General features: G+C 42.3%; 1 protein-coding gene across 1 annotated transcript; it reads right to left on the reverse strand.

The window, feature by feature from the left end:
- Positions 1–56: 56 nt before the first annotated feature.
- On the reverse strand, positions 57–23,138 carry ints6 (integrator complex subunit 6). The gene is made up of 18 exons (XM_061053118.1): positions 22,716–23,138; positions 22,553–22,630; positions 21,855–22,004; positions 16,314–16,403; positions 14,045–14,228; positions 9,377–9,502; positions 8,883–9,034; positions 7,159–7,311; positions 6,543–6,675; positions 6,072–6,166; positions 5,842–5,952; positions 4,647–4,862; positions 3,861–3,987; positions 3,601–3,743; positions 3,326–3,506; positions 2,788–3,195; positions 2,513–2,606; positions 57–1,765 (listed from the first exon to the last, which is right to left on the reverse strand). The coding sequence occupies exons 1-18, from the start codon at positions 22,824–22,826 to the stop codon at positions 1,672–1,674; spliced, it is 2,646 nt and encodes an 881-aa protein (XP_060909101.1). The 5' UTR covers positions 22,827–23,138; the 3' UTR covers positions 57–1,671.
- Between the last annotated feature and the right edge of the window lie 967 nt (positions 23,139–24,105).

Here is a 24,105-nt window from a genome sequence, read left to right on the forward strand (position 1 = left end):
GCGTTTTGGTGCTTACTTGTCTGTTAGTCAAATAACGCAGAATGAAACACAAAGAGTCACATCTTTACAGAACACTTTATTTACATGGCCCTTCACAGTGTAAAATAGAAACTTTATTCATGGAAATACTTACAAAAAGGCCATTTTTCCACTGAACATTCTCTTTAAATAGTACTCTAGGGTTATTTACATCTTTACAGTGTATTCAAAATACTCTTTTGGTAGCGGCCTCTTCACAAACAAAGACAAGTATGGCAGATTTTGGTCCCTGTCCGAGGAGGGAGGGAACAGAAGAGGGCTGCCCTCTGAATCCGAAATCAACTCTTGACCTCTACGCCTTAATTCTGGTCGTTTGTGTATATTTGAGAAGAAAAATTGAACAGATCTGACAAAAAAATATATAGTGTTGGAAGAAAGAACAAAAACTTCCAGAACCAAAAAAGGTAGTTTTTCGTTTAAATTACATTAAATAAACATTCTCAAATGTACACAAGTGCATTCACGGTTAAGTGACAAGAGGTTGGTTTGAGATTCATGGCGGAGGGATGGGGGGATGGGGGGTTAGGGGGGGGGGGGGGTGGGTTGAGTTATTTGGCAGCGACCAGCACGTTGGGACAAGCTGGCATCCGAGACCTCTGTTCATCACGCTTCAGGGGACAACAATTTCTGTTTTCATTTGAGCATTTTTTTCCGGCCAAAATTAGCATAAAAACCCGGGGTAAAAGTGTCTCCAATGTTATTGCTGATTCTAATCCATTGGTGCGAGTTCCTGAGCGCTTCCCTCTTGTATTTCAACATTTGTAACCAATGATGTCGCATCATTCATATGATTTTTAACTGGTACAGCTTGCTCTGAAAAAACACAGAATATTAACTATGAATCAGCTCGTATCCCAGAAGGACAACAGGTTTAATATATTCTTAAGTTCTACTCGGTAATATTAATCGTCAGTTTGGTAGGTTAACCACAAGTTGACAAATTTAATACTTGAGCTAAGTCATACCTTTTATTTTTAACAGCAGTGGAGTGCTTCTGTTAGTGGAGTGTAGAAAGTAGATTTAAAAACAGAACGACAGACTCTCATCCTCCCACGGAAAACAAAACGCCAGAAACGTAGAATCACCTCAGAGGAGGGAAAAGTGGAAAAGGCATGAGAGAAGAAAAGTGTTTCATGAGAATTTCCGTTGGATCCTGGTTGACCCTGAGTTGGCTGACACACAACCCTGAACCCTTTCCCCACACTGTCAGGACGTCACATCATCATAATCGTAACATGACAAGTCCTACACTCCCCTGTAGTTTATCCACCGATTAGATTTGACTCTTTAAAAAAAAGAACAAGATCGACTCAGGGGAGGAGGATACTGACGGGGAACGCCTCAGGACGAGTTCACAAACATCTAACGCTTCACCTGCAGCAGCTTCCTTCATCCTGCTTCCCCCAGAGTCAGAATGCCTTTAGTTCATCCTGTGTGCAAACCAACCAGACCTTCAGTCATGTTGAGATAAATCAGAGAATCCTCTGAAGAGATGATCGTTTGAAGGGCTGGATGCCGTCTTGTCCCGTCTCCGTGTGGGTCCCGGTGAAAGAGAGGAAGAGGGGATTTAGAAGGATGTGGAGAGCTGTCGGGTTCGTTATCAGTTAAGTTCAGTTCGGGAATGAGCCGGTCTCAGAGCGTGTCCACGTGGTTCAGGTTAAGGGATCTGTTGTGGATCTCTTCCAGGAAGTTTTCCAGCTGCTCGATGAGAACACGCTTCTTGAACCTTTGAAACAAAGTGAAAATGATGAGTTACGGTTTGAATTTGGCACCAATTCAGTTCTATTTACGTTTCTCTTTTTGCCTTCATTAGATAGGACAGCTGAAGAGAGACAGGAATTGTTGGGAGGAGAGAGCAGAGGGTCAAGGTTGGATTTGTACCCACAGCCGCTGAGGCGAGGGGAGCGCGACAACCGCTAGGCTATCCTGTCCTGAACAAGCTATTTAAGAGTGAAATGTGGTGCTTTTTGAATTTCTTTCAAGGCACCTCAACAAAGACACATTTTTGCATTTGTAAAAAAATAGAGTTTAGCTGACTTCCTGAGAAATGCCCTTTACAAATAACAGGATGGTTACATTTCAGATAGTGAAAATGGATCTATTTCTATTAGTAATTTTGTACATAAAACATCAGCTCAAATTAAAATGTTATGTCTAATGTCTTAGTCTTAATTCAAGTATTCTGGAAATATTACAGTTTCAATTTAGTTTTCCCCAAACTTACTAGACTTTGAATTAAACCTGTCAGTGTTTAACATAATACGATTTTCTTATTTTCTAAGTTCTAAACTTGTGCTGGTAGTAATTCAAACCCCAGGATACAGAATTGTTCTTTTTTTGAAGACATATTGTGATTGGAAGGCCTGAAGAAATATACACGACGTTACAGGATTTAGAAGTGAAGCCAATCTTCAGCTTATTTTGAATGAAGAGCGGGGTCATGATGTGACAAACGAAGGGTTAAACTCTGTACCTGGCCGCCTCTTTGATGATATTTTGGAGGAAGATGAGCCGGGTGTCCAAAGTGCCCTGGATCTGCTTCAGGAGGAGGAAGATCTTCTCGTAGTCTAAAACACAAAGAGAACAGTTGTTGTTTTTTAAAGACCGTATCCTACGTCTCGGTGAAAACAGGAAATATCTTGGGGTTAGACTAATGTGATGATAAAATCCATCCACAGCATCTTCAAAGAAAAAAAAAACAATCAACTAAGTGTGTGTTAAAGACAAACACAGTCTTTGTCTACGTACGCCTGCCGGGTTTTCGGATCTCCTTGGTGATGAGTGTCCTCAGCTCGTTGTTGACCTTCGTCGTCTCGGTGTGAATGTGCTTCTTCAGAGCCGTAGGTGACAGGTAGCGAGGCGGCTGGTCCTCCAGCAGCAGCAGCTCTGCTCCTCCCTCGCTGCCTGGCAGGAGCTCGTCCGCCTGGAGTTCTCCGTTCTCCTCCTCGTCCCCTTCCCTGTCCCCTTCCCCGTCCCCGTCCCCGTCCCCGTCCTCGTGCAGACCCAGGTCCTGGGGCTCCGCTGATGTGTGGTTCTCCTGGTGGTCTGCAGGCCCCGAGGGATGATCCGACTCATCTGAGTCTGAGCTGTAGTGGTTCTCATTCAGGTGGTTTATGATCAGGTCAGGCTCAGGGGCTCCGTCACTCATGTCAATGTCTGCAGGTACAGAGATTTTAAAAAATACATGTAGGAATATAAAATACTCAGCAGTTAGGGCGAGTCAGTCTCTGTGGGACTATCCATATATACAAACACAAATTGTAATAACACCCGTCTCCACTCTCACCTGATCGAGGGCTGGCAGGTGGCGTCACAGGAGGGGTGTAAGCCCTGCCCAGACGCAGCAGAGGGGACATGCAGCGTCGTCTCTTCGGCCCTCCACCCGTCATGTTGTTGCTGTCTACAGGCCTCTTCCCCTTGTTCTGAGGGCCGGTCACAAACTCATCCGCCTCGTCAATCATCATGCCCTAAGAGAGAGGAGAGGAGGACGTTCAATCCACGTGTTTCTGACATTAGTTTTCCTTCATCTGCTTCTTTGTTAGGCTTCATACGAGTCAGTACCTTCTTGTCTAATTTGAAGGGGTTTCCGAACGTGTGCAGGCGTTTGGGCTGTTCGGGGTCCGCGTCTCGAAGAGGCTGAGGAGCAGCTTTGAGGAAGTCTTGGTAGTTGCCCATCTGGGCAATTGGCACGCTGTGGAGTTGGTCTGCACAGGAGACAGAGAAAAGCACCAAGCGGTGGGCGAGTGTTTATAGAAATAACAGAGCATATCATATGACCAGGCATTAATGGGTGTCATAAATGGACTTGCATAGTGACTTACCTGAGTCCTGCCCTCTGAGGCTACAGACGCTGGTGTTGAGCAGGTTTCTCCTCATCCTGCTGAGCTGGTCCAGCAGGTGGCTCCGGGGGATGTCGTAAGGATTCCTAAAACTCTGCGGCTTTAGGCTCTGATGAGGAAGAAAAAGGGGGGTTATAAAAAAAGAGATGTTTACATTTCTTTAGGTCAGAAGAGATGGTTGTTTTCTGGTTATTAGAGAACTTTGATCATGACACAGTGGATGTAAAGGACTATTAAAGACTATTTAAAAAATAAAACATAAGCACTTTCAATAAACTCAAGGATGGAAAACCAGGAAGAATGGTGTCTTTTGTTTTTGTTGTTGGTTTGCATTTTATAGGCCCATCTAGGGACGGGTATTGCAAATGAGCTTGGCTATAAGTGCACCGTGTGGCTCTGGCCTACTAGTTTCTTACTTGTCCCTACACTCATAAACATTAGAAAAAATAAATAATCATACAAAAGGGTCGCCAGTAACCTAGTGGTTAGTGTGCACGCCCATATATTGGAGGATGTGGTCCACCAAGCGGACGCCCCGGGTTCATATCCGACCTGGGGCTCCTTTTTGCATGTCATTCCCCACTCTCTCTGTCCCCGATTTCTGACTTTAAACACGGTCCTATCTCTAAATGAAGGCCTAAATAAAACCTTCAAACATAAAATAATCATACAAAGTAGCATCATCTGTCCAATTAAACACACCTCATTAGTGTCTGTATTCATGACTGAATAACCATGGCTTATAACAGAAGAACAGGTAAGATGTACCTTGTTGAGCAGAGCCAGCTGAAAGCCCTGAAACTCTTTGGGGTTGAGCTCCAGGGGAAGAAGGGGTGTGTCTCCCGTGAGACTCTGCAGCTGCTGGATGAAGTCTCTCCGCTGGGCCAGAGATAATCCGCCGCCACGCCATCGCACCTTCATACCAGCTTCTGGAGGCAGCTTCTTACCGATCGTGGCGATCAGGCGGTCGTATTCGATCTTGGACTGGAAACGGGAGCAGAATTAAAACACATGATTAATGATACCTACTTATGACATTATAATGACTAATATTCAGTCTCTCAATAATATATGTATAATATTAGATTAAAAAAAACATAAACAACAGGTTTGGGTGTGATTCAATGATGTCAGCACGAATATGTTCATGAGATGTCAGCAGGCAAACAGAAGTTGAATATGCTGACTCTTATAAAGGAGTAGAAGTGCTGCTCTGCCTTTCCTGTAATCATGTACAAGTTCTCTTCGGATACTTCAGCTTTGTTGGGCCTGATTTAAATTTTCAGGGGGGTAATTGCTTGGGTTAGATTTGCCCTTTAACTGTGTAAAGTTTGTTTCCCTGAGCGGAGAGTCGTGGAGCCAGGGTTCAGCAGCAGCAGAAAAGTTTTCTGCACCATTTCCTGTGGCTGTGGATTTCTTTTTTTTTTTTGCTATCTGGCTCTCAAGCTCTTCTACCTGGTCCCACACAGAGCTCTGGACCTCCTCCTTCTGCGGCTCCTTCTCCTATACAGTCTCTTTGATTTCTTCGGCGGCCTGAAAGGGGGAGGGGGGGGGGGGGGTGACTTTTCCTCCTGCTGCTGAACTAGATGAGTCTCCAGGTGCTGTTTGGCCTCATTTAGAGTGACCTTTACTTTTCTGTTCTCCAGGTTCTGCTCCTCCAGCCAAGAGACAAAAAGTGAAGCGCCGTTTTTCCATCTCGTCCTTTAGGGAGCTTTTCTCCTGCTTAAAGTGGAGGCGCTCAGTCTCCAGGAGATCCTTTTTTAAAGGGCTGGATGTGATCTTGTTCTCCGCCTTGTAATCCCCCAGCTCAAACAATTTTTCCAATGAAAAACAATAGGGTCTCTGCTACGTTGAAGCTTGGGCCCCAATTAATTTTCATGGACATTAATCAATCCCAAAATCCCAAATAGGGCGACTCAATCTAAAAAAAAAAACACATTGAGACACAAACACGTCCTCGTACCTGTTGGCTGAGTTTCTTCAGATAGGAGACCACGCTGTAACTAAGACCGTACTCCATGTTGTCTGCCAGCAGGTTTGGTGCTCCCATGATCCTCAGAGCCTTCCTCAGGGACTGTGGAAGGGGAAAAAAACAACAACACAGCAATAAGACAAGAACAGCATCAACATACAAGTAAGTTTCCAAATGTAATAAAATGTAAGGAGCTGAAGAAAGATGCTGTGTGCACGGACCCCGATGTAATATGGCGGCATGGTCTTCAGGTAGTTCTCAAAGGACTGCCGCCATTTGATGGTCGGCTTGAACTTGTGCACTTTGATCAAGTCGTCTGCGTTCAGAGGAAAAAAAAAAAAAAAACTTTGTTACAACATCCCTCTGATGTAAAAGAGTACAAGTCGTACGAGACAGCAATTTGACATATCACATGAATGAACCTATGAACTACACTGATAATAATAGTTTCACCACATTAGCACATATGCTAAAAACTATTGAGAGGGGATAAAGACACGGCACAAAAACAAGGAAAAGGGCACAAATGGGCAGATGATGGCTGCAAGATAAGAACAGATGTGATAATGGCTAATGGGGAAAATCATTCTTGGATTATTTTCACAGACATATCATCTATAATCATACCCCCCCCCCCCCCCCCCCCAAACAAACAGAGAGTGCAAGACATAAAAAGGATCCATCAGTCTTACCCAGAAGTGGCAGCAGTACGGGGTAGTTGTAGGGCATCACAAACAGATTGACACAGTTCAGAGCAGTGCTGGCCTTCAGATAGCCAAAGGGTTGACCCAGGTCACTGTACTTGGCACTGTTACATACAAACACCTAACACACGGAGAGATAAAAAAAAACAGTCAACAACGTGTGATTAATACTTCATCAAACAGAGAACATATATGACCTGCAGAAATCTAGGTTAAGAGTTTTGTGTTGAGTGGATCAATAGGCGTCTGATGAGTCGTTGAGCTGCTGGTTTTGTGACTGTAAATGGGATCCGTCGCCTTAGTCGAGCATCACTTAAGTCCACTAACCCGTACACCTGCTGCTGAAAAGTATGACCTATTTCTGTGAAGATGACTGCACCTTCAGCACACCCTGCTTTCACCTCATTTAATCTCTGTCAGACTTTCAATTTGGCTAAATGGGACACAGCCTGTGGTGGCCGTGAATCTCTTACTGCAACATGAAGAAGAGATTTTCATTTATGTTTATCACAGTGTTATAAATATGAAACTATATCAACGTGTGTGTGTGTGTGTGGGTGCGCGTGTGAGTCATTTCCTGTCGTGTTCTCTGATGGTGCCGTACCTGCCAGCAGGTGTGGGGGGACTTTCTCTCCAGTATGTACTGCGTGAGAGGCGAGGGCTCCAGCTCGTACTTGTCGAAGGGAACCTTGTCAATCACCATCGGCTCTGCGTCCAGACAGGAGAAGCGAACGTGGGGGTGGGCAGAGCGGGGGGGCTGTAGAGGGGGCACAGAAGGAGAGGTAAACACTGTTGTAGTCAATGATGCTTCACATTTAATCCTACACAGAAACCTATTTTTAGTGTCAGTATTTACGTTGATGTTATTCATGCTGTACAAAACAATGTGTGACTGTGCTTTTTTTTTTTAAATTCCACTTTCACAAAAACACAAACTATTAATTTCCATAATTCAATTGGGATAACAAAGCTCCTTTCCTGTCTACAGGTGAAGTTCTGTTATTATATCAAGAAAACAAAAGGCTTTCATTTATATGGGCGTTTTCACATTAGGCACGATTGTCTCCCCCCTCCCCCGCTGGTCTGAGTTCACATTAGTAACATTGTTCTGTAAGAGTACACTTCTGTATGTTCCCAGCAGGTGGCAGTATGCACATAGTTGGTTTGCAAATCCGCCAAAAAGCAGAAAGAAGAGGTAACCACGCGCGGGCTGAGTCCATCCTGCTTACCGCGGATGTTTTTCGTTATTTCTGAGACGCAAACAACGACCCTCTTTCTACGTCCACATGTACCGTGCAGCTCAGAGGATGAAATGTGCCCGTGCTGCGTGGATACAACGTGTTTTTAAGCGACAGGACAATGTTTAGAATGACGTCTTATAGCGGTCCACTTCCTTGTGTGAGCATGGTTGCGTTCACATCTCCCACAGACTGTACTGAATTACACAGGATTCATGCCCAAGACCACTTCTTCAAGTGGACTCGGGCACTGTACCCCAACCTGAGTACGGCAGGTGTGTGTTGTCAAATGAACTGGACTTTGGGGTCAAGCGTTCTCGGATCCTAAGTGTGAAACCACCCTAATAAGAAGAAGACTTTCGCTTTCTTGATTCCCTGAATAATTATCAACAAGTTAAAGAAGTGTCTGGTTCATCTGACTTGATGGTCTCCATAATGAGTGTCAGGGGAGATATATCATTAAATATTGATGGAGCCACAGCAGAACTGTTTCAGTTACGTTTTAGAAAATACTATCAGAATAAAGTTCTAGCCTAATGGAAGTTATGCAAGAAAAAAAAATGCCTTCAGAGTTGAAGGAGGGGCTTCTACTGAGCAGCATGAGCTTTTAAAGTTTTATTGTTTATTGTCTTTGTGAGAACAAAAAGGACCATAGACCGACATGATGCATGATTCATCCATGCACATTTCCTGACTACACACACTTTGTCTAACGAAGTTATTAAAACAACTGAAATGTTCAAAAAAGATGTGTCTGAAAAAAGAACATATCGTCCCTTGTGCTTCATCCTGTAAAAACTACTTCCTTTGTTTATTACACTGTGCAATGTGTGCGCCATAAAATTCAGTTTTATTAATTTCACTACTTCCTTCTCACTCAGAAATTGAAGTGGGAACTGCTTGGCCTTTTTAATTTGAACGAATCAATCTAGAGATAATCTTTGTATGGTTTTGTACAACTTGAGGATTATTCTGCTCTGGGTCATGAATAAAAGTGTGAGCTCCAGGTCAAAGACAGAAATGCAACATGTTTCCATACAAAAGCTTTCTTGCAGACTACCTGCACTGAGACTCCTAAAGGGTTTCTTACCAGCGTGGGGGAGTTCTGGTCCGGCCAGAAGGCCTCTGGGACAGGCCAGTGACCGATGGGGACACCGGTTTTAGGGTTGGGTCGTACGTAGATCAGCTTGTGACAACAATGCCACGGCTGTGGACCAGACTTCAACGCCTCAGGAGGAGCATCTGCAGGGACAGAAACAACACAGCCAAACTGATTCCAGTGCACTTACACACAAGAGGTCTGTTTGGTACGGTATGAAAAACAACAACATGGTAACTGTAACAGTGTGTGGGCAGTTTAAAAACGAAAAAAAGGTGGGGGTTCAAACAGCGACATCACACCAGCCGTTTATGAACAAGAGACGCGGAAAAAAAAAGAGGATTAGAAAAGAACAGTGAGTGGGAGAGAGCGAAGAGAATCTCTCCTAATCAGACAGATGCAGCGCAGCAGCCATCAATAAAAGGTCTTAAGAGAAATAAGAGTCGGGAATACATTTCATGAGGACAAACAGAGGTGTCTCTTACCTTCTAAAGGAGGAGGGTCAGGCCCCGTTTTCTCAAAGTTTATAACCACTCCACTTTGGATTTTCTGCACCAGAGACTCCAGACACTGATTCAACATACGCTGGGAAAAGACACTGTAGGAACGACCTGCAAAACACAATTAAAAAAAAACACAACGTCATGACAACATACACCTAAGAATTTAGTTAAATAAACATTACTGAAGGAGGAATTTATTTTTAACTTCTTTATAAAAGCTGAATCCCTTCCCATCTATCTAGCTGCTGTCGTTCAGTTTTTAACCACTAGGGGGCAGTGGAACAAGCTGAGTAAATAACACATGGAACCTCTTATTGTCACTTTCTCTATCAAACGTTTTTTTGCTGTTAGCCATCAGACCAAGATGAACAGCATCATTCATTTGAAATCACATTTCTATTCACTTGAGGAACAAGTGGAAACAATAAAACCTTTTTATTTATTTATTGCAACACCTGAGGGAAATATGTGGCTCTTAAACTCCTGAAATCTCGAATATCTTCACCAGATTCTAACTTTGTCTCTCTGTGTGTGTGGAGTGGGGCAGGTTGTGTTCAGTGAGTTTATCAGGACTTTTAAAACAGCTGTCTGCTTCTGCTGGAACACACTTAGAGCTGAATTACACCTTAAACGAGCCATAAAACAAAAGAGAGAGTTTGAGCCGACTGAAAGTCTCCACGCAGCTGTGAGAACGGCACGGACGGATGACTCCTCTCTTTTCCCTCGGTCACAATGAGTGAACACTTCCACAATGATTACAGTAAACACAGGGAACATTAGCCATAGTTAAAACACAGTGGACAATGTTAAATGAGTGCAGCTTTCTGTAACAGAAATCATGAATGTCCTCGAAGTTATATCGTAGAAAATGGAGGAAAAGAAGGAACACTACATTTTGAAAGCCAGATTATTTTTACCACATTTTCTTTAGGTGAGTTCCTCCTTTTACAGGCGGGCATGGTTGATTCTCTATTTCAGACAAACCTGACAATGAACACACCATGGTAAATCTGACCCAATTCACAGGCTGCCAATGAAACAAATATGTGCTCTCTCTCTCTCTCTCTCACTACCTCTGTATATTCTACATACTACTGATACCAGTTGCATTACATGCACATACCTCAAGACTGTTGTAATCACCCCTTCATATCTGCAGACATATTTATCTGGGGCGAATGCAAACTCATGACTTTAACGCCTTTATCGGTCAAACCTAGCACTGTGCTGATTTGCATGGATTCTACCTGCTTCTGTGTTAAAAGAAATTCAGTTTCCTACTTGGACATTTATCTTGGCATTTTATTTTGAAAGGACCGCTATGTAGTGACAGGAAATATGCCGTGAGAGAAACTGGGGGAAATACATGCACAAAACAGAGTCAAGATGAGGACTCAGCCCTAATCGTGGCCCCTGAATCTCATATGAATCAATTTGATGCTAAATTAAAGTCGATAAGGAGTGACTGAAGTGGGCCAAGATCGAGCCCAGATATGTTAATTTTGTTTATTGCTCTTCTCATAAATAAAAGTTGCAAGATTTGGGATTCAAAGCCTGACAAATCCAATTTTATATCCCTGACAAAATCAGACCGAAAATGGGGGCCCGCTTTTACTCAAACCTGAGAGAGGATTATTTTAACTGATCCTGAAAACAACATGAAAGTATGTGAATTTAGAGTAGTTGAATTTAAAATGGTGTCGTTCCTCCCTACAGGTACAGAGCATTTAAAGTGCTCTCCACTCAACGGCACTCATATTAATGGGGCCGTATCAGTCCTCACTAGATTTTACAGGAAGTCACAGCAGGTACATTTGCATGTAATGAAGCTCTAAAGCTCTGTGTCTGATTTTGTCACAGCATCAGTCACAGAAAAGTGAAGGTCTCATGATTAAAGATCATAAATAAAGACACGCCGTCTTCAGAAACTACTACTGATTCATGTTATCTGACTCAGCCGTCTGTCCCGTTACTGCTTCCAACTTGACCTCTAATGACCTTGTTATGCACCCATTCACTCACTCATTTCAATAGGCTGTGGCTTTGTGTCAGGTCTGCCATCAGCAGTAATGGACAGGCAGCATGTACTGTAGACTGTTACTGACAATGGAGCTGTGTCATGATCTGCATTCAGCACCACTGACACAGAGCTTTGGTGTGCTCGTCTCTCTCTCTCTCTCTCGCTCTCTTTCTCTGTTAATCTTAACCTGCTATCAGCATCATTCTAGTCTGTTCCTCCTGCCGGCTGCTTCCACAACCAGGCGGCATGAGGACGGGGGACAGGAGGGATAAAAGTCCACTTCCAGTAGATGTAAGAATTATTCACAAACCGATACTAGTCACATAAATGCTGCCTAAAAAGTGGCCTTCGCTGAGTACACCAGCCAATTTGCCAAACTTGCGCCAAAAAAAAAAATATATATACAAGTATTTTCTTTTCCAGAACAGTGACCTACACATCAATGACATATATAATGGCTGCCACTAGTGACTTCTGTTTCGGGGCTGAAAAGAAGCCCTGATTTCAGGTCAATCGTTGTGTAACGGTAACAAACAGAATCAGTGGGCTGTTTGTGTAGAGTAGCTTTAAAAAGGTAGCAAAATGTCAGCAATAAGTGTTAACCCATCCACATTTATTGAGAGCAGGAAATGACATGTGGGAAAGGAGCCACAGGTCAGATTTGAACCCAGGCCGCCAGCTTGGAGGACTACAGCCTCTGTTCATGAGATGCATGCACTAACCCAAATGCTACCGGCGCACCCAGCCATCACATATTTTATGACAGTTTTTATTTTCTTTAAGGTAAAGATCATTAGAATGCATGTTCTCCCTGTGCATGACAGGCCAGAAACTGTTTAGAGGGTTGCTTAGTACATCGATATGGATTTCCTCAGCTTCTTTCTTCTCTCTCTCTCTCTCATAACAATAAATAAATGTGGATGGGTTAACACTTAGTAACAGAAGATCGCTGTCATGATATTCTCTAGAAATGTTCAGTAGTGCATGTGCTAAACCAGTTTCAGTTAAAAACAGAACACGGTATCTGAAATCTCTGGGTGTTTTCCTTTAAAACAGGAAGTAAAGCCACTGCCTTTTTTTTTGGCTTTTTAACAACTGAACAGGGAAGTACTGATCAATAATCATTGGCTTGACAGTATTCTTATACGAGTTTATGTTAGTGTAGAAAATCTTCCTGATCCTGGTGGGACAATCTGGGCTTTCCATCCTTAATCTACCATAACTCCTGAAGTGCACTTAAACAAAGCACTCCACCTCTCCAGAGCAGCTCCAGCAGACGTGCTCGCTGGTTAAAACTATTGTGTGTTTACACTGGGTCGTTTCGCTTCAACTAGCAAAACCTGCAAACACAAGTTAACTCTGAATGTTGAGCAAGACGGTGCTGAGACAGCGCCCGGGGGGGTGTCCCTCACTGGAAACAGAAAGAGCTGCCAAGGCTCCCTCGCTCTCTCTCTCTCCGTCTAAGTTTCTCCTTTAAAACAAGCACATTATTCTCCCTCTGTCTTTGTATTGACAGCGATGATTCAGCAGCTGTTGCTACAGAATGCATTTAACAAACATCTATTTTGATAGAGCGTTATAAATACTTTGAGCTGGTCCCGGCATGTTCCGGCAGGCTCTGCTGGAGAAATTAGGCTTGTGTGGCTCCCAGGAGGAGTTTGACTATTATGTCTCTCCAAAATAAGGTTATAATGAAATTCACTTACAAGAAAATGTCTGCAGAAAACTAAATACAATAATGGTGCACTGTAAACCGCAACAAAGCACAAAGATATGATTAAAGTGTTTTGTGTAACTGTGATGTTTTCATTTTAACCGGCTGTTGATATTGCTTTAAAAATAAATTAATATAACTTTAGAGTTTTTAATTCATAGTGTCTCGTGCAGGCTACATTATATACATATATCTCTGACTTTATCTTTATAATAAAGGATGAAAATACATATTTACAAAGGCTTCTAAATGCCCCTTCTGTGTTTTTTCCCTGACAGGGATAGTCTCCAGCTGTGAGGAGCATATGTGGACAGACAGGAGGATATCCGGAGCAGTCCCTCTGAAATGATCTAGATATTTTTCAGGAGTGTATATATGTGAAAACAGCCTTTGTTTGCCATCACCATCTCATTGGATTATCAGTTTACATTTCATGATGGGATCTGACTGCTTTGAAGTGTGATGGGAGATTAATAGAGTCTTTTTTTTTCTATAAATGAAGTCGAGAGATTTGAAAGACAGTGAAGAAATAAATGGTGGGTGTAGCAGAGGCTGAACAATCCTATGGGTCAAGCACTAAAAACAAAACACTTAATCCTACAATTCCCATAATGCAACTTTATAGCAACTCTATTAAAACCTTTCCTGCCTGTTAAACTCCCTCATCTTTCAAACTGCATTCCCCATGTTTAGTCTTGTTTTTAAATAGATATTTAAGTCACTCTTACTCAAGATAAACCTGATATTTGGTCCTTCTGAGTTAGAGGAGACAGCGCTGTGACTCTTCTTGATGGGCTAAGTAATTCTCCTCATGACGAGTAAACTGACCTTTATGTTGAAAATCAGGAAGTCTCTTTTTTTTTTTCTAAACATGCATCATAAATAAACCAACCACCGGCTGGGTTTTTCCGCCTACCTCCGGTGACCTCACACATGGGGGTGATTGGAGAATCGTCTGGCGGGACACCACCGAGGGGCTCGGGCTCCACCGAAGCGTTGCCGGGGATACGCAGCACCAGAGAGAACAGACGCTGATCCCAGCGGAAGGGCTCCTTGGTCAGCTCGCTACCCGGCAGTGGAGTGGTCAGAGGCAGATGGAGCTGCAGCGTGGAGGAGAGAAAAACAAGAGGACTGAGTATTGACGACAAAATGAACGACAGATAACTTGAGAGTGTTTGCCTAAATGATGACTTGTACTTTAACCAAGAGACGATGTAAATATGTTTGCAGACAGTTTGTTATATTCCTAATATTGAAGAAGTGTTTATTTTAATGTCACTGGTTGTTTTAAACCAAAACAAAAAAATCAATGAGCAGGATGGGAAACTAATAAAGTGCTTTGTTTTTCAGGCATCTAATTCATTATATTATCCACAAACACATTCTCACATTTGGTTTTGGGCTTTCTTTTTGTGTTAGCGTTGATGTGGCTTTTTTTTTTAAGCCTTTGCTTATAGAAAGGTGAGTGGATAATGTCAGAAACAGGGGAGTGAGAGAGTGGGGAATGACCTGCAGGAAAGTAGCCACAAGCCAGGTTGGAACTCAGGCCATCCGCATGGAGGACTACCACCTCTGTACATGAGGCGCACGCACTAACCACTAGGCTACCAGCGACCCTGAGATGCACTTTTAACAACAATGGGACCAATATAAAATGCTGAGAGATATTTTCATGGCACAATAATCAATGTAGAGCTTCGTCATGACTGTAAATGCAGCTACTATCACCTTCATTACTCGACTTGAAAGTTTGCCTCCATTCATTGAATATTGTAAGCTTGCTGGTGGTCCATACTTCACAACCATCAACCTTACCGCAGGCTAAGAGCTCAACCAGCGTACCTGTAGCTAGCAGGACTGAAAACTCCACATGGACCAAACAGCTACAGGTACTAGAAAGGGCTACACAACTGCAGATTTGTGGACTCTACTGAACACAATGGGAATCACCACCCAGGATGACACCTGTAACCTTTGTCCCTCTGGGCAACCACCCAAAAAAAACAGACTTCCTATATACCTGTGCAACTTATATTAGAGATTTTAAAGGGAAATCAAGAAATGTTGCTCTAAAATTAAGATTTTTTTTTTGCATTCGATTTGACAGATATTTCCCAAACAAGACCAAGATTTCAGTTATCAGAATTAGTGCAGTCAATAAAGCACAAAAATTGACTGGAGAAAAGAAATTAGGCTGACCCCCTAAGCCAAACTATTATAAGTTTTAGTGCTCTCTCTCCCCCCGGATCCCATCACAGTTACAGTCTTCTCTTTGGTTCCCTGCAAATAAGAGATTCATCTTTTCACATTTTCACAGTTCAACATGTTCATTTTTCTTGTAACTTGTTCTCAGTCTGGATAAGCACAAGCCTGGAATTATAACAGAGGCTATAAATTACATTGCGGCTGAAGAATTGAGGATTTAATTGAACACACTTGACCTCAAAGTTTTTCGCTTCTCCTCTCTGTTGAAAATATGTCCTCTGAACGTTGCAAATGTTTCACGTTGATGACAAATATGACGAGTTACGAGAAGTTCAGGTCGGCCTTATAACACCGATTTCTGACATTTTAAAGACAAAGCGATAACGATACATTAGTTTTAAAAAACTGTGACAATTCTATGAGCCACAACTTTAGAAAAAGTTTATATTCGCTTGTTTGTTTTGACTTTTAATGACACAAATCATGATATTCTGGTTCTTGATGGTTGGAATCAAAAAGGAGGTGACAATGTCTCATCTTTGGCTTTGCTCATGTTGAAGGCTGCTTTGCGATCCATTGGCAATTAATGATCAACACGATCATCAATCATATCTTTTGTTAGCTGCGACTCTAATCATGAAATAAATCAAAAGCTTAAACTGACGAGCATTTCAGTCGTTATCCCACTTCTAAGGAAATAATCTTGCCGAAGATTTAAAGTTAGGTAAAATGGTGAGGCTGCTTTGCTTTCATTGGTCAAACTTCAAGAATTAAACATTTAAAAGATAAATATGTGAAGCCTCTATAGTGAGAGATAAAGGACAATTTGACAAAGTAAAAGATGCTCGTTCATTGTGTTCATGTTTGTGTGCTCAGACAGGCAGCTGAGCCGTCATCCAGCCAATCAGGAAGCCCCCCCCCCCCTGACTGGCAGAGACCCCCTTTTCTTTTTTTCGCCTCTGTGTAAGAGTTTGGCTGACCTCGTCTTGAACTCCACCGCTGCTGGTCAACTTGTTGCCGTCACAGATGGCGATAATGATGGCGGGTTCGAGGAAGAAGGGATTCCTTCCCTGATAAACAGAGAGGGGGGAAAAACATGCTCCAGATTAATTGGATAATTGAATAATTATAAAGCACGTTTCAACAACATTAAAGCGTCATGGCCGAGGGGGGAAGGAAAGACATGATGAGAGGGAATTCAGATGTTATTAAAACAAGCCGATAAAAAGCTCAGAAAAAATAAAGAAGGTCAAACAAAGGCTTAAATACCATCAGAGTGTTATTAAATGTAAAAGATGCAGTGTTATAAAAGTAAAATACTTAATTAAGCACAGCTGTAAACAAACGAGTCTCCGGCCTTGATTTATAAGAACTGAGAGTTTTGGCGGATTTGCATTTTTTAGGAAGTTTGTCCTGAAATTGGAGACGAGAGCTACCGAATGTGTTCAACTAAAAAGTTATTCAAAGAAGCCAAGAGCAAAACTCATGACTGAATAAAGCAGCTGTATATTTATAGCACTTCTGAGGCATAAATGAGCGCAGATAATGTTTCATAGTAGCGATAACAAACGGGGGATCTATTTGAAGTCGGCAGGAATGTGGACGAGAGAACATTTACTCGAGAGAGTTATGAAAAGAAACAGTGAGAGTCAAGTCTTTAGTGCAGAATGACTACGTCTTCACATCCGAGACCTGTGTGTATACGGGCACAGTGCATTACCTGAGAAAACGACTTTTCCCTCCTAGACCCCACAGTATTCATGACAGCAGCCCTGCACTGATAAAATGAAAGTGGAGCAGCACATTTATCACTGTGCCTCTTCCCTGAGGGAACGCCACGGAGGCCGGAGAATAACTTGGTGGGTTAACAGAGTAAAACCTCGACATGGGCCGACGTGTCATGTCAGCAGATATTCAGCACGGTGGAACCTCGCTGCAGTCGCACACTCTTCATAAACACCGTCCTGTTGCTGACAGCGGCGTGATTATTAATGGATGCGGCCCCGCTCAGAGTGGACCCTACCTGTAGGCTGCGGTTTGTGCTGAATGATGGAGCTGTCCACTTTAACAAACAGACCAAAGTCAACAAGACTAGGAAACTACCAGGATCCACTCTGCTGTAGGTATCCATGACAACCTGAATGTTGTTGTTTTTCTTTCACTCCCCAAAATCCCTTTCATGATATCGAGCGCTTTCTTAGCATGCTAATGAGTCGACAGCGAGGACTAAACTTGCCAGACGAGTGACGGTTTCATCCGTGTCACACCGGCTCACTTAGCGGTTACTGTTGCTATGCAATCAGGCGTTTGTCTTTTTTTTTTTTTCCTCCACGGCCCCCTCATGACAAATACAGCTATTAAAATTAGACTTTGGGATATTACATCAGTTCATCACTGATGATCAGAGCAGCAGCTACTTCAGCTCCAAGATCAGCTCCAGGACATTTGTCCATTTAAGTCAAAAACATTTTTCAAGTACGTGTAACGTCCTATTTCTACGGGGAAAAAATAAGGCGGAAAAAAGGCAAATAAAAATCTCTACTCTGGCTACAGAAATTACATGATATGCTTCTTTTTTAATCAATCAGTTTAATGTTATAATTTGCAAAAATGCCCCAAAAAAACCCCAACATTTAAGTTACTCAAATACGGAGGATTGCTTCATTTTTTTGACATTCATCTTTGGAAATGAAGCAGCATTAATCTTGTGTTAAGTGTGCTATCGAGAAAATTAAGCAGGGTTTTATACTGTCTGAAATCAAGCTGTTGAGTTAAGATCATTTTTGAGTCAAGTGTCGAAACATTTCCATCTATCAAATGTGGAGAAATGTTTATTTACTTATTTACTTATTTCTGTAACTTTGTTGTAATTTATTTAATTGATGTTGTCTGGGCTGTTTTAATCCTATTCTATGGAGCACTTTGAGCTTCATGTTTGCATGAAAGGTGCTTTATTAAAAGAGATATGTTGAATTTACCTCTTTTAAATGTTTTATCTTATAGCAAATTGTACATCTAACATGATACAGACCAAATGTGGCAAATAAACGTGTTATTAAAACAATTGCAGCTTAAATGACTTGTAACTGACAAGAAGATCGGTCAACTAAGCAGCTGAAGAGTAAGATCACCGGTCAGCTGACATCCCCCCCCCCCCCCCCCCCCCCCCCCCCAGACTGATGGAGATCCATTAAAGTCCTGTTCATCACCCTGCTGACAAGTTAACCTACAGCCGAACATCAGCGGTCATATCATTTCCTCTCTCTCGTCCTCCCCTGTCCTCTCCCTCCTCTGCCCTTTCACTGCTCTCTTAATGAAACTGTGATCAGTGTTGGGATTACCCGCTGCCTCTCTCGCTCTCTGCCTCCATGCGCCTCTTCATCTCCCAGGGGAGAGTCATCTCAGATGCATGGCAACCTGGAGGGTTCTTTGTTACTGTAGCAAGCAGCACTCCAGGGCAATATTACCCCCCCCCCCTCCCCTTTTATTCTCTCCCTCTCTGCCCTACTGAACGTCTTAGCATTCAAGAACACAGGGACGAAAAAAATCAAAGTTGACTTTTCTTTTCTGAACCAAAGGTGGTGGGGGAGCAGACGATGCTGACTTATTATACGGGACACTTCAAATACAAAGGAAGCCGATCAAAAGCCACAGCATCACTTTGGTTCAGCTTTGATTTACGGCTGCTGAAGCTAACTAACGGAGAAAACACAGACAGAAAGTGTCTGGAGTCATCAGGGCGCTGCTGAAGGCTGTCTCACATTAACCTGCAGGTAATAAGAGCCCCACCTGATCATGTTTTCTCTGTCCGACTTGAGAGGATAGGAGGTTTATCACGAAACATCTGCACCTGATGTCCTGCTTTTTAGATATATGATACTAAGCTCTGATAAAAGACAAGAGGTTCCCCCAATATGAAAATGTGTTTAACAATTAAACACACTATCTGCTGATAAATAAACACATCTTCAGCTGCAGCACTTTCATGAAATGCTCGTTCGCAGCAAAATAAAGCTTCACAATTTAAAAAAAAAAAAGGAAACACTTAAAAGACGGGACGCGCCTCTGAAGTACTCAGTAGGTCAATTAATCAGCTAAAAACTATTTGACTATTTTTATGAATGCTTTGGCTTCTTAAATGTCAAAATGCATTTTATCAAATTAATATGATGGTTAGCGGATTGTTAGCTTAAGTTATTTGACACGAGCTGTTTAACAACAAATAATTAATTACTTTTGGATATTATAACGACTGAGAGATTAGCACTTATCAAAATAAGGTCAGATTAATTCATAATACGTTAAATACTTAGTACCCCTCTTTTAACACTTACTTTGAGAGGCTAAATACACTCGTTACTTGTAATTACAACACTGGCTGTGATGTCAAAGCCAACTTAAGTATAGAGGGGCGCGTGTCCCCTATTCTGAGACTGACCTTGTTTAAGCTCTGAATGGGCCGAGAGGAGAGAACGGGTCATTAATTTAAAAATACAGTTCAATCAGCCTGTCATTAGAGGTCAGTGGCGACGGCTGCAGGACGGAGTAACCTAACCTTGGCCTCGGCACAGTGCTGTTTGCGCCCTCCGAGTCCATATCACTACTGCCAGCTTGACAGCATGGTCGGCATTTGACATTCAAACTCCCCTCGAGCGTCTTGACACTCATCATGAATGCTGTATGTATATACAGGATGTATGATGTGGATTGTGGGGATTTCCCCTTTGTTACTCAGGAAATTCATCCACTATTACTCCCATCCTCCAGACTTACCTCAACGCTGGAAAACCGGCGTCCAGATTCTACGTCAACAACAATCTAAGGATTTATCTTGCAGTCGACTTTAAGGGCTCCTTTAATAATATTCTGTTTGCGATGAATTTCCACAGTGAAGGCAATCCTATTTGTAGATGTAGATACTCCCCCTGAGTTTCTGCTGTTATTTTCTTTCTAACAAGAAGTCAGGGCAAAACTGTCCAGTCTTTAGTAATAACATGATGAGAGAAGGTTTTATCATCTGTTGCAGATAAATCCGTATTTCAAACTGTACACACAGTCTCCCACAGCTTCTCTTTCAGCAACTACCTCCCCTAAGTGGAAATTTGACCAGAGACTTCAACTGGTGATGTCATTAGGCGGCACTTTTTGGAAGTGTTCCAGTCATACCGAATTAGTTACAGACGTTGTGGGCTCGACGAAGATTTTCTTTTTTTTCCCCCCCCGTATTCAGCCACAATTAAAAGTTATGAGAATGCAGGTTTCCAGCTGTGGATGGACTCTGCAGCTCCGCTCCAGGAGAGACTGGTTTTGAGTTTTACAACTTACAACTGATTTGTGCAACAAAACTGAAGTCGCATCTAGGGTTTGTGGACTAAAGTGCACTTTTTGTCGAGCCTTGTTATGTACATACAAAGATTCTTAATCTAGGGTAAAGAATATTTAAATAATTCAAGGACTTTCTTCTCTGTTTGCTCCTGACTTGAACAGAAAAGGGATCCCAGCTGCAGAACTTTTAACAGATTTGCCTCAATTTAAGCATCTTTGCAAAAAATATATCTTTTTAAAAGAAGCCTAAGAATCTGCTCAACAAGGCACAGCAGGCAGCAGCGCTTTATCTCAAATCTGAACAAGAAGGTAGCTCTTTCACTGTTTTTCAAGTTTCCCTCGCAAACAGCAGTGCACTCAAAAACAGCAGCCGGGCATTTAATCATCCCTTCATAACATTTGTAATGTTTGGTTTTTGAGTTGTTACGTTTGCCAAGAGGCGCTGACTCACATTGATTTGCATCTCTTCAACGGGTTTCAATTTTTTTTGTCCACACCATTTACATCAGTGAGGGAACTTTAAATGTCAAAAACGCCTCTTGGGGGGGAAAAAAAGGCAATAAAACTTCACAGCACGTCCACTCGACTATCTCCAGTTCTAACAAGTATCTTAAAACTGGTTCACTAAAAGTGAGCATCATGACCCTCGTAGAGGCAGGATTCACAACAGATATTTTGTATTACAGTGCATTCGTTTCAGCCTCTCAGCTCGGTGTAGCAAATAAAACAACGACTAAATGAAAACTGCGTCAACTGTTTTCCCTATAAAGCTGCAAGAAACCCTTCAAAATAAGATATACTGTGCACTTTGGGGCTTAAGCTAATTAAATATTTTAACTTTTTTTTTTTGCATCTAAAAGAATATTAGCGTGAAGCTTTCCCCAATTTAGAGCCCATTTTAAGTATTTTACGCAAACTTAAAATCACCACCAGCTCAATGGTGAAATCAATAAAAGTTACTAAAGTGAAAAAAAAAAAAAGTAATTTCTCTTGTCTTCATTATTTGCTGCAGTTGTGTTTGTGTCGTGAAAGTGTGTGGGGTCACTGTATGCAGGTGGTTGATGCTTGTAAGACTGGGGATAGGGGAAGGGGAGTTGGGAGTGGGTGAAGGGGGGTCTGTGGGGGCGGCTATATAGCAACTTTGTCATAACGCTTTATAAACCTTATTTCCTCTCTGCCTATTCAGTGCTACATACCTGTCCATAGTTGTCTATCCCAGTCACTAATCTATTGAGATTGAGTAAATCAAAAGCGGTCCTCAAGGACTGGCCAATAGTTGTGAGTCCGGTTGCTTGGAGGTTCCTCAGCTCTGTCATGAACGTGGCGTGGCTCTCTTTCCATCCAGCCTTTTTTTTTTTTTTTTTTTTGGTGGAAAGCAAAAACAAGACACAAAACATGTCATTAATGTAACACATTAATTAACAAAAAAAAAAAAACAGATGTTGTGACCACCTGACAAACTCTGCAGAAGTAAATGGTTAACTTAAGCTTGATGATAAACACAGACATGGGGCTGCTTCCTCCACATAATTGAACAGCACTGCAGCCAAGCTCTTGACCCGTTTACTACCCAGAGAGGGAAATTACACAGTCAAAACTAACTATTTTTTTTCTAAACAACTAAAGTAATCTAGTCTGCCCCCCCCCCCCTCCTCCCCCCCTCTCTCATATCACCTCGCTGTATAAATAACACCCAGAGTTCCTTGCTGCTCACACTGAAACAAAATGTCGGCCATGTTTTAAAAGGGGTATGAAAGCTCCTCCTGGAAGATTTTTTTTTCCTCTATACAATTTGATGTAGTGATCAGGAGCGATGGAGAGAGAGAGAGAGAGAGAGTGGGGGGAGAGACAAGTCAATGCAAAGCTGGACATGACCCCGAAAACAAAACTCTACCTTTATCCCGAACGGAACGTCTTCAAAATTTACCAACATGTACCGGTCCCCTCGGCTCGCCGGATCTCTCCCTCTGAGCTGTGGAAGATACAGTAGAGAATTATATTCGAGGTTTGACAGCTTCGCAACAGCACAATGACGTCAAACGACTTGGTTACAGTACCTTCATAAAAGTCTCAACAGCGCCTTTTGCTATGTCCAGATAGGTAGTGCCCAGATGGGTGCGCTGGTTCATTGAAGCGGACGTGTCTATCAGAAAAAGTAAAACGGGCATTGTGATGGTAATGACACGTTCTGCATGGACTTGGTGTCAGTACAACCGGTCAAAACGCGGAAAAAAAAAAAAAATCTTTTGTTCTCCTGCCGCCTGTATCACCTTCTCTCTCTCTCTCTGTGTCTCTCTCTCTCTCTCAGCTAGCTAGCTAGCTTTGCTAACTGTCTGTCTCACACATTCTTTCAAAAAAAAAAAGTGTAAGAATAGTGAGTGTAGAAGCCCCTTTCCGGGCGAACTAAACTAAAAAACCTCACACCCTAAGGGGCAGGTTATTGATTTACGAGGGATTTTGATAATTTTTTTTACAATATTTTGCAAATATTCTTAAGTTTCATAGTAACAAAGTTCCCCCTCATAGTGAGTCCCTGCTTCTCCCTACACTGAATGCGCTGTGTCTTTCGCCACTGGTTTTAATCAAAGCCCCTAAGCTTAGCCCCGCCTCCCAAGCGGTCTTTCACTACCACGTGCAGAGAACACTCGCTTCCCATTGGCTGTGCGGAGCCGCTCATTACCATATCCAAATTAGGCCAAAAGCTGTGCGTCTCATGCGCATGCTTGCTTTGCCTGAGAGAGGCAGGAATGCGAGGAGAATATTCACTACATACGATGTGTGTTTAAGAATGCAATATATATATATATGGTGATTCGCTCGTCTTCTGGGTGTTTTCGGCAGTTTCTTGGAATCCATATTGTTTTGGATTTTGCCTGTGTCCGGTCTGAAAAGTTGATTGCATAATCAACATTTACTTCATCCTATGCACGGGCGTGGGCTACTGTGAAAGACAAGCCCTGGAGACTATTGAGGGGGAAAGTGAAGGCAGTAACAGACAATATCATGCATAAAGCATTGCAATATTAATCCCAGAATGCTCCCGGGGTAAAAAAAAAACAAATTACTGGCTGGCACAATGGCACATTATTTTCATGTGATTTCCAAATAAAGACAGGCCGGCCCCTTTCTGCGAAACGCTCAGAAAGAGGACAGCTTTAGATGAATAGTCGCTGCAAGGGATTGACATGCGCACGCACCCACACGCCCTTTCTTTAGCTCTTTGACTTCCCATATGTGCATGAAGATTAATAAATGTAGCAGTCTAAAAAAGATTTACTAAGTGAGATTTATGAAAGCAGTAGGAAGTAGCTAATTTGTTGCTTCCCATAAGTTTGGATTTAACACAAACATGGATTATTAGGCCTTAAAAGATACCAAAAGGGCAGCCCTATGTAAATGAGCCTGTCTGATAAATGGGGTATCACCATAAAAGACACATGACACTCG

Source organism: Labrus mixtus, chromosome 13, assembly GCF_963584025.1.
Source record: "Labrus mixtus chromosome 13, fLabMix1.1, whole genome shotgun sequence".
NCBI lineage: Eukaryota > Metazoa > Chordata > Actinopteri > Labriformes > Labridae > Labrus > Labrus mixtus.

Bases quoted from the DNA above. Each gene is read 5' to 3' on its own strand.
- ints6 (XM_061053118.1), bottom strand. From the start codon at position 22,826: ATGCCCGTTTTACTTTTTCTGATAGACACGTCCGCTTCAATGAACCAG. The intron at 5,953-6,071 runs GTCCGTGCACAC...CCCCTTCCACAG, and splicing joins TGCCGCCATATTACATCGGG to TCCCTGAGGAAGGCTCTGAG. The intron at 3,196-3,325 runs GTGAGAGTGGAG...CTGTACCTGCAG, and splicing joins ACCTGCCAGCCCTCGATCAG to ACATTGACATGAGTGACGGA.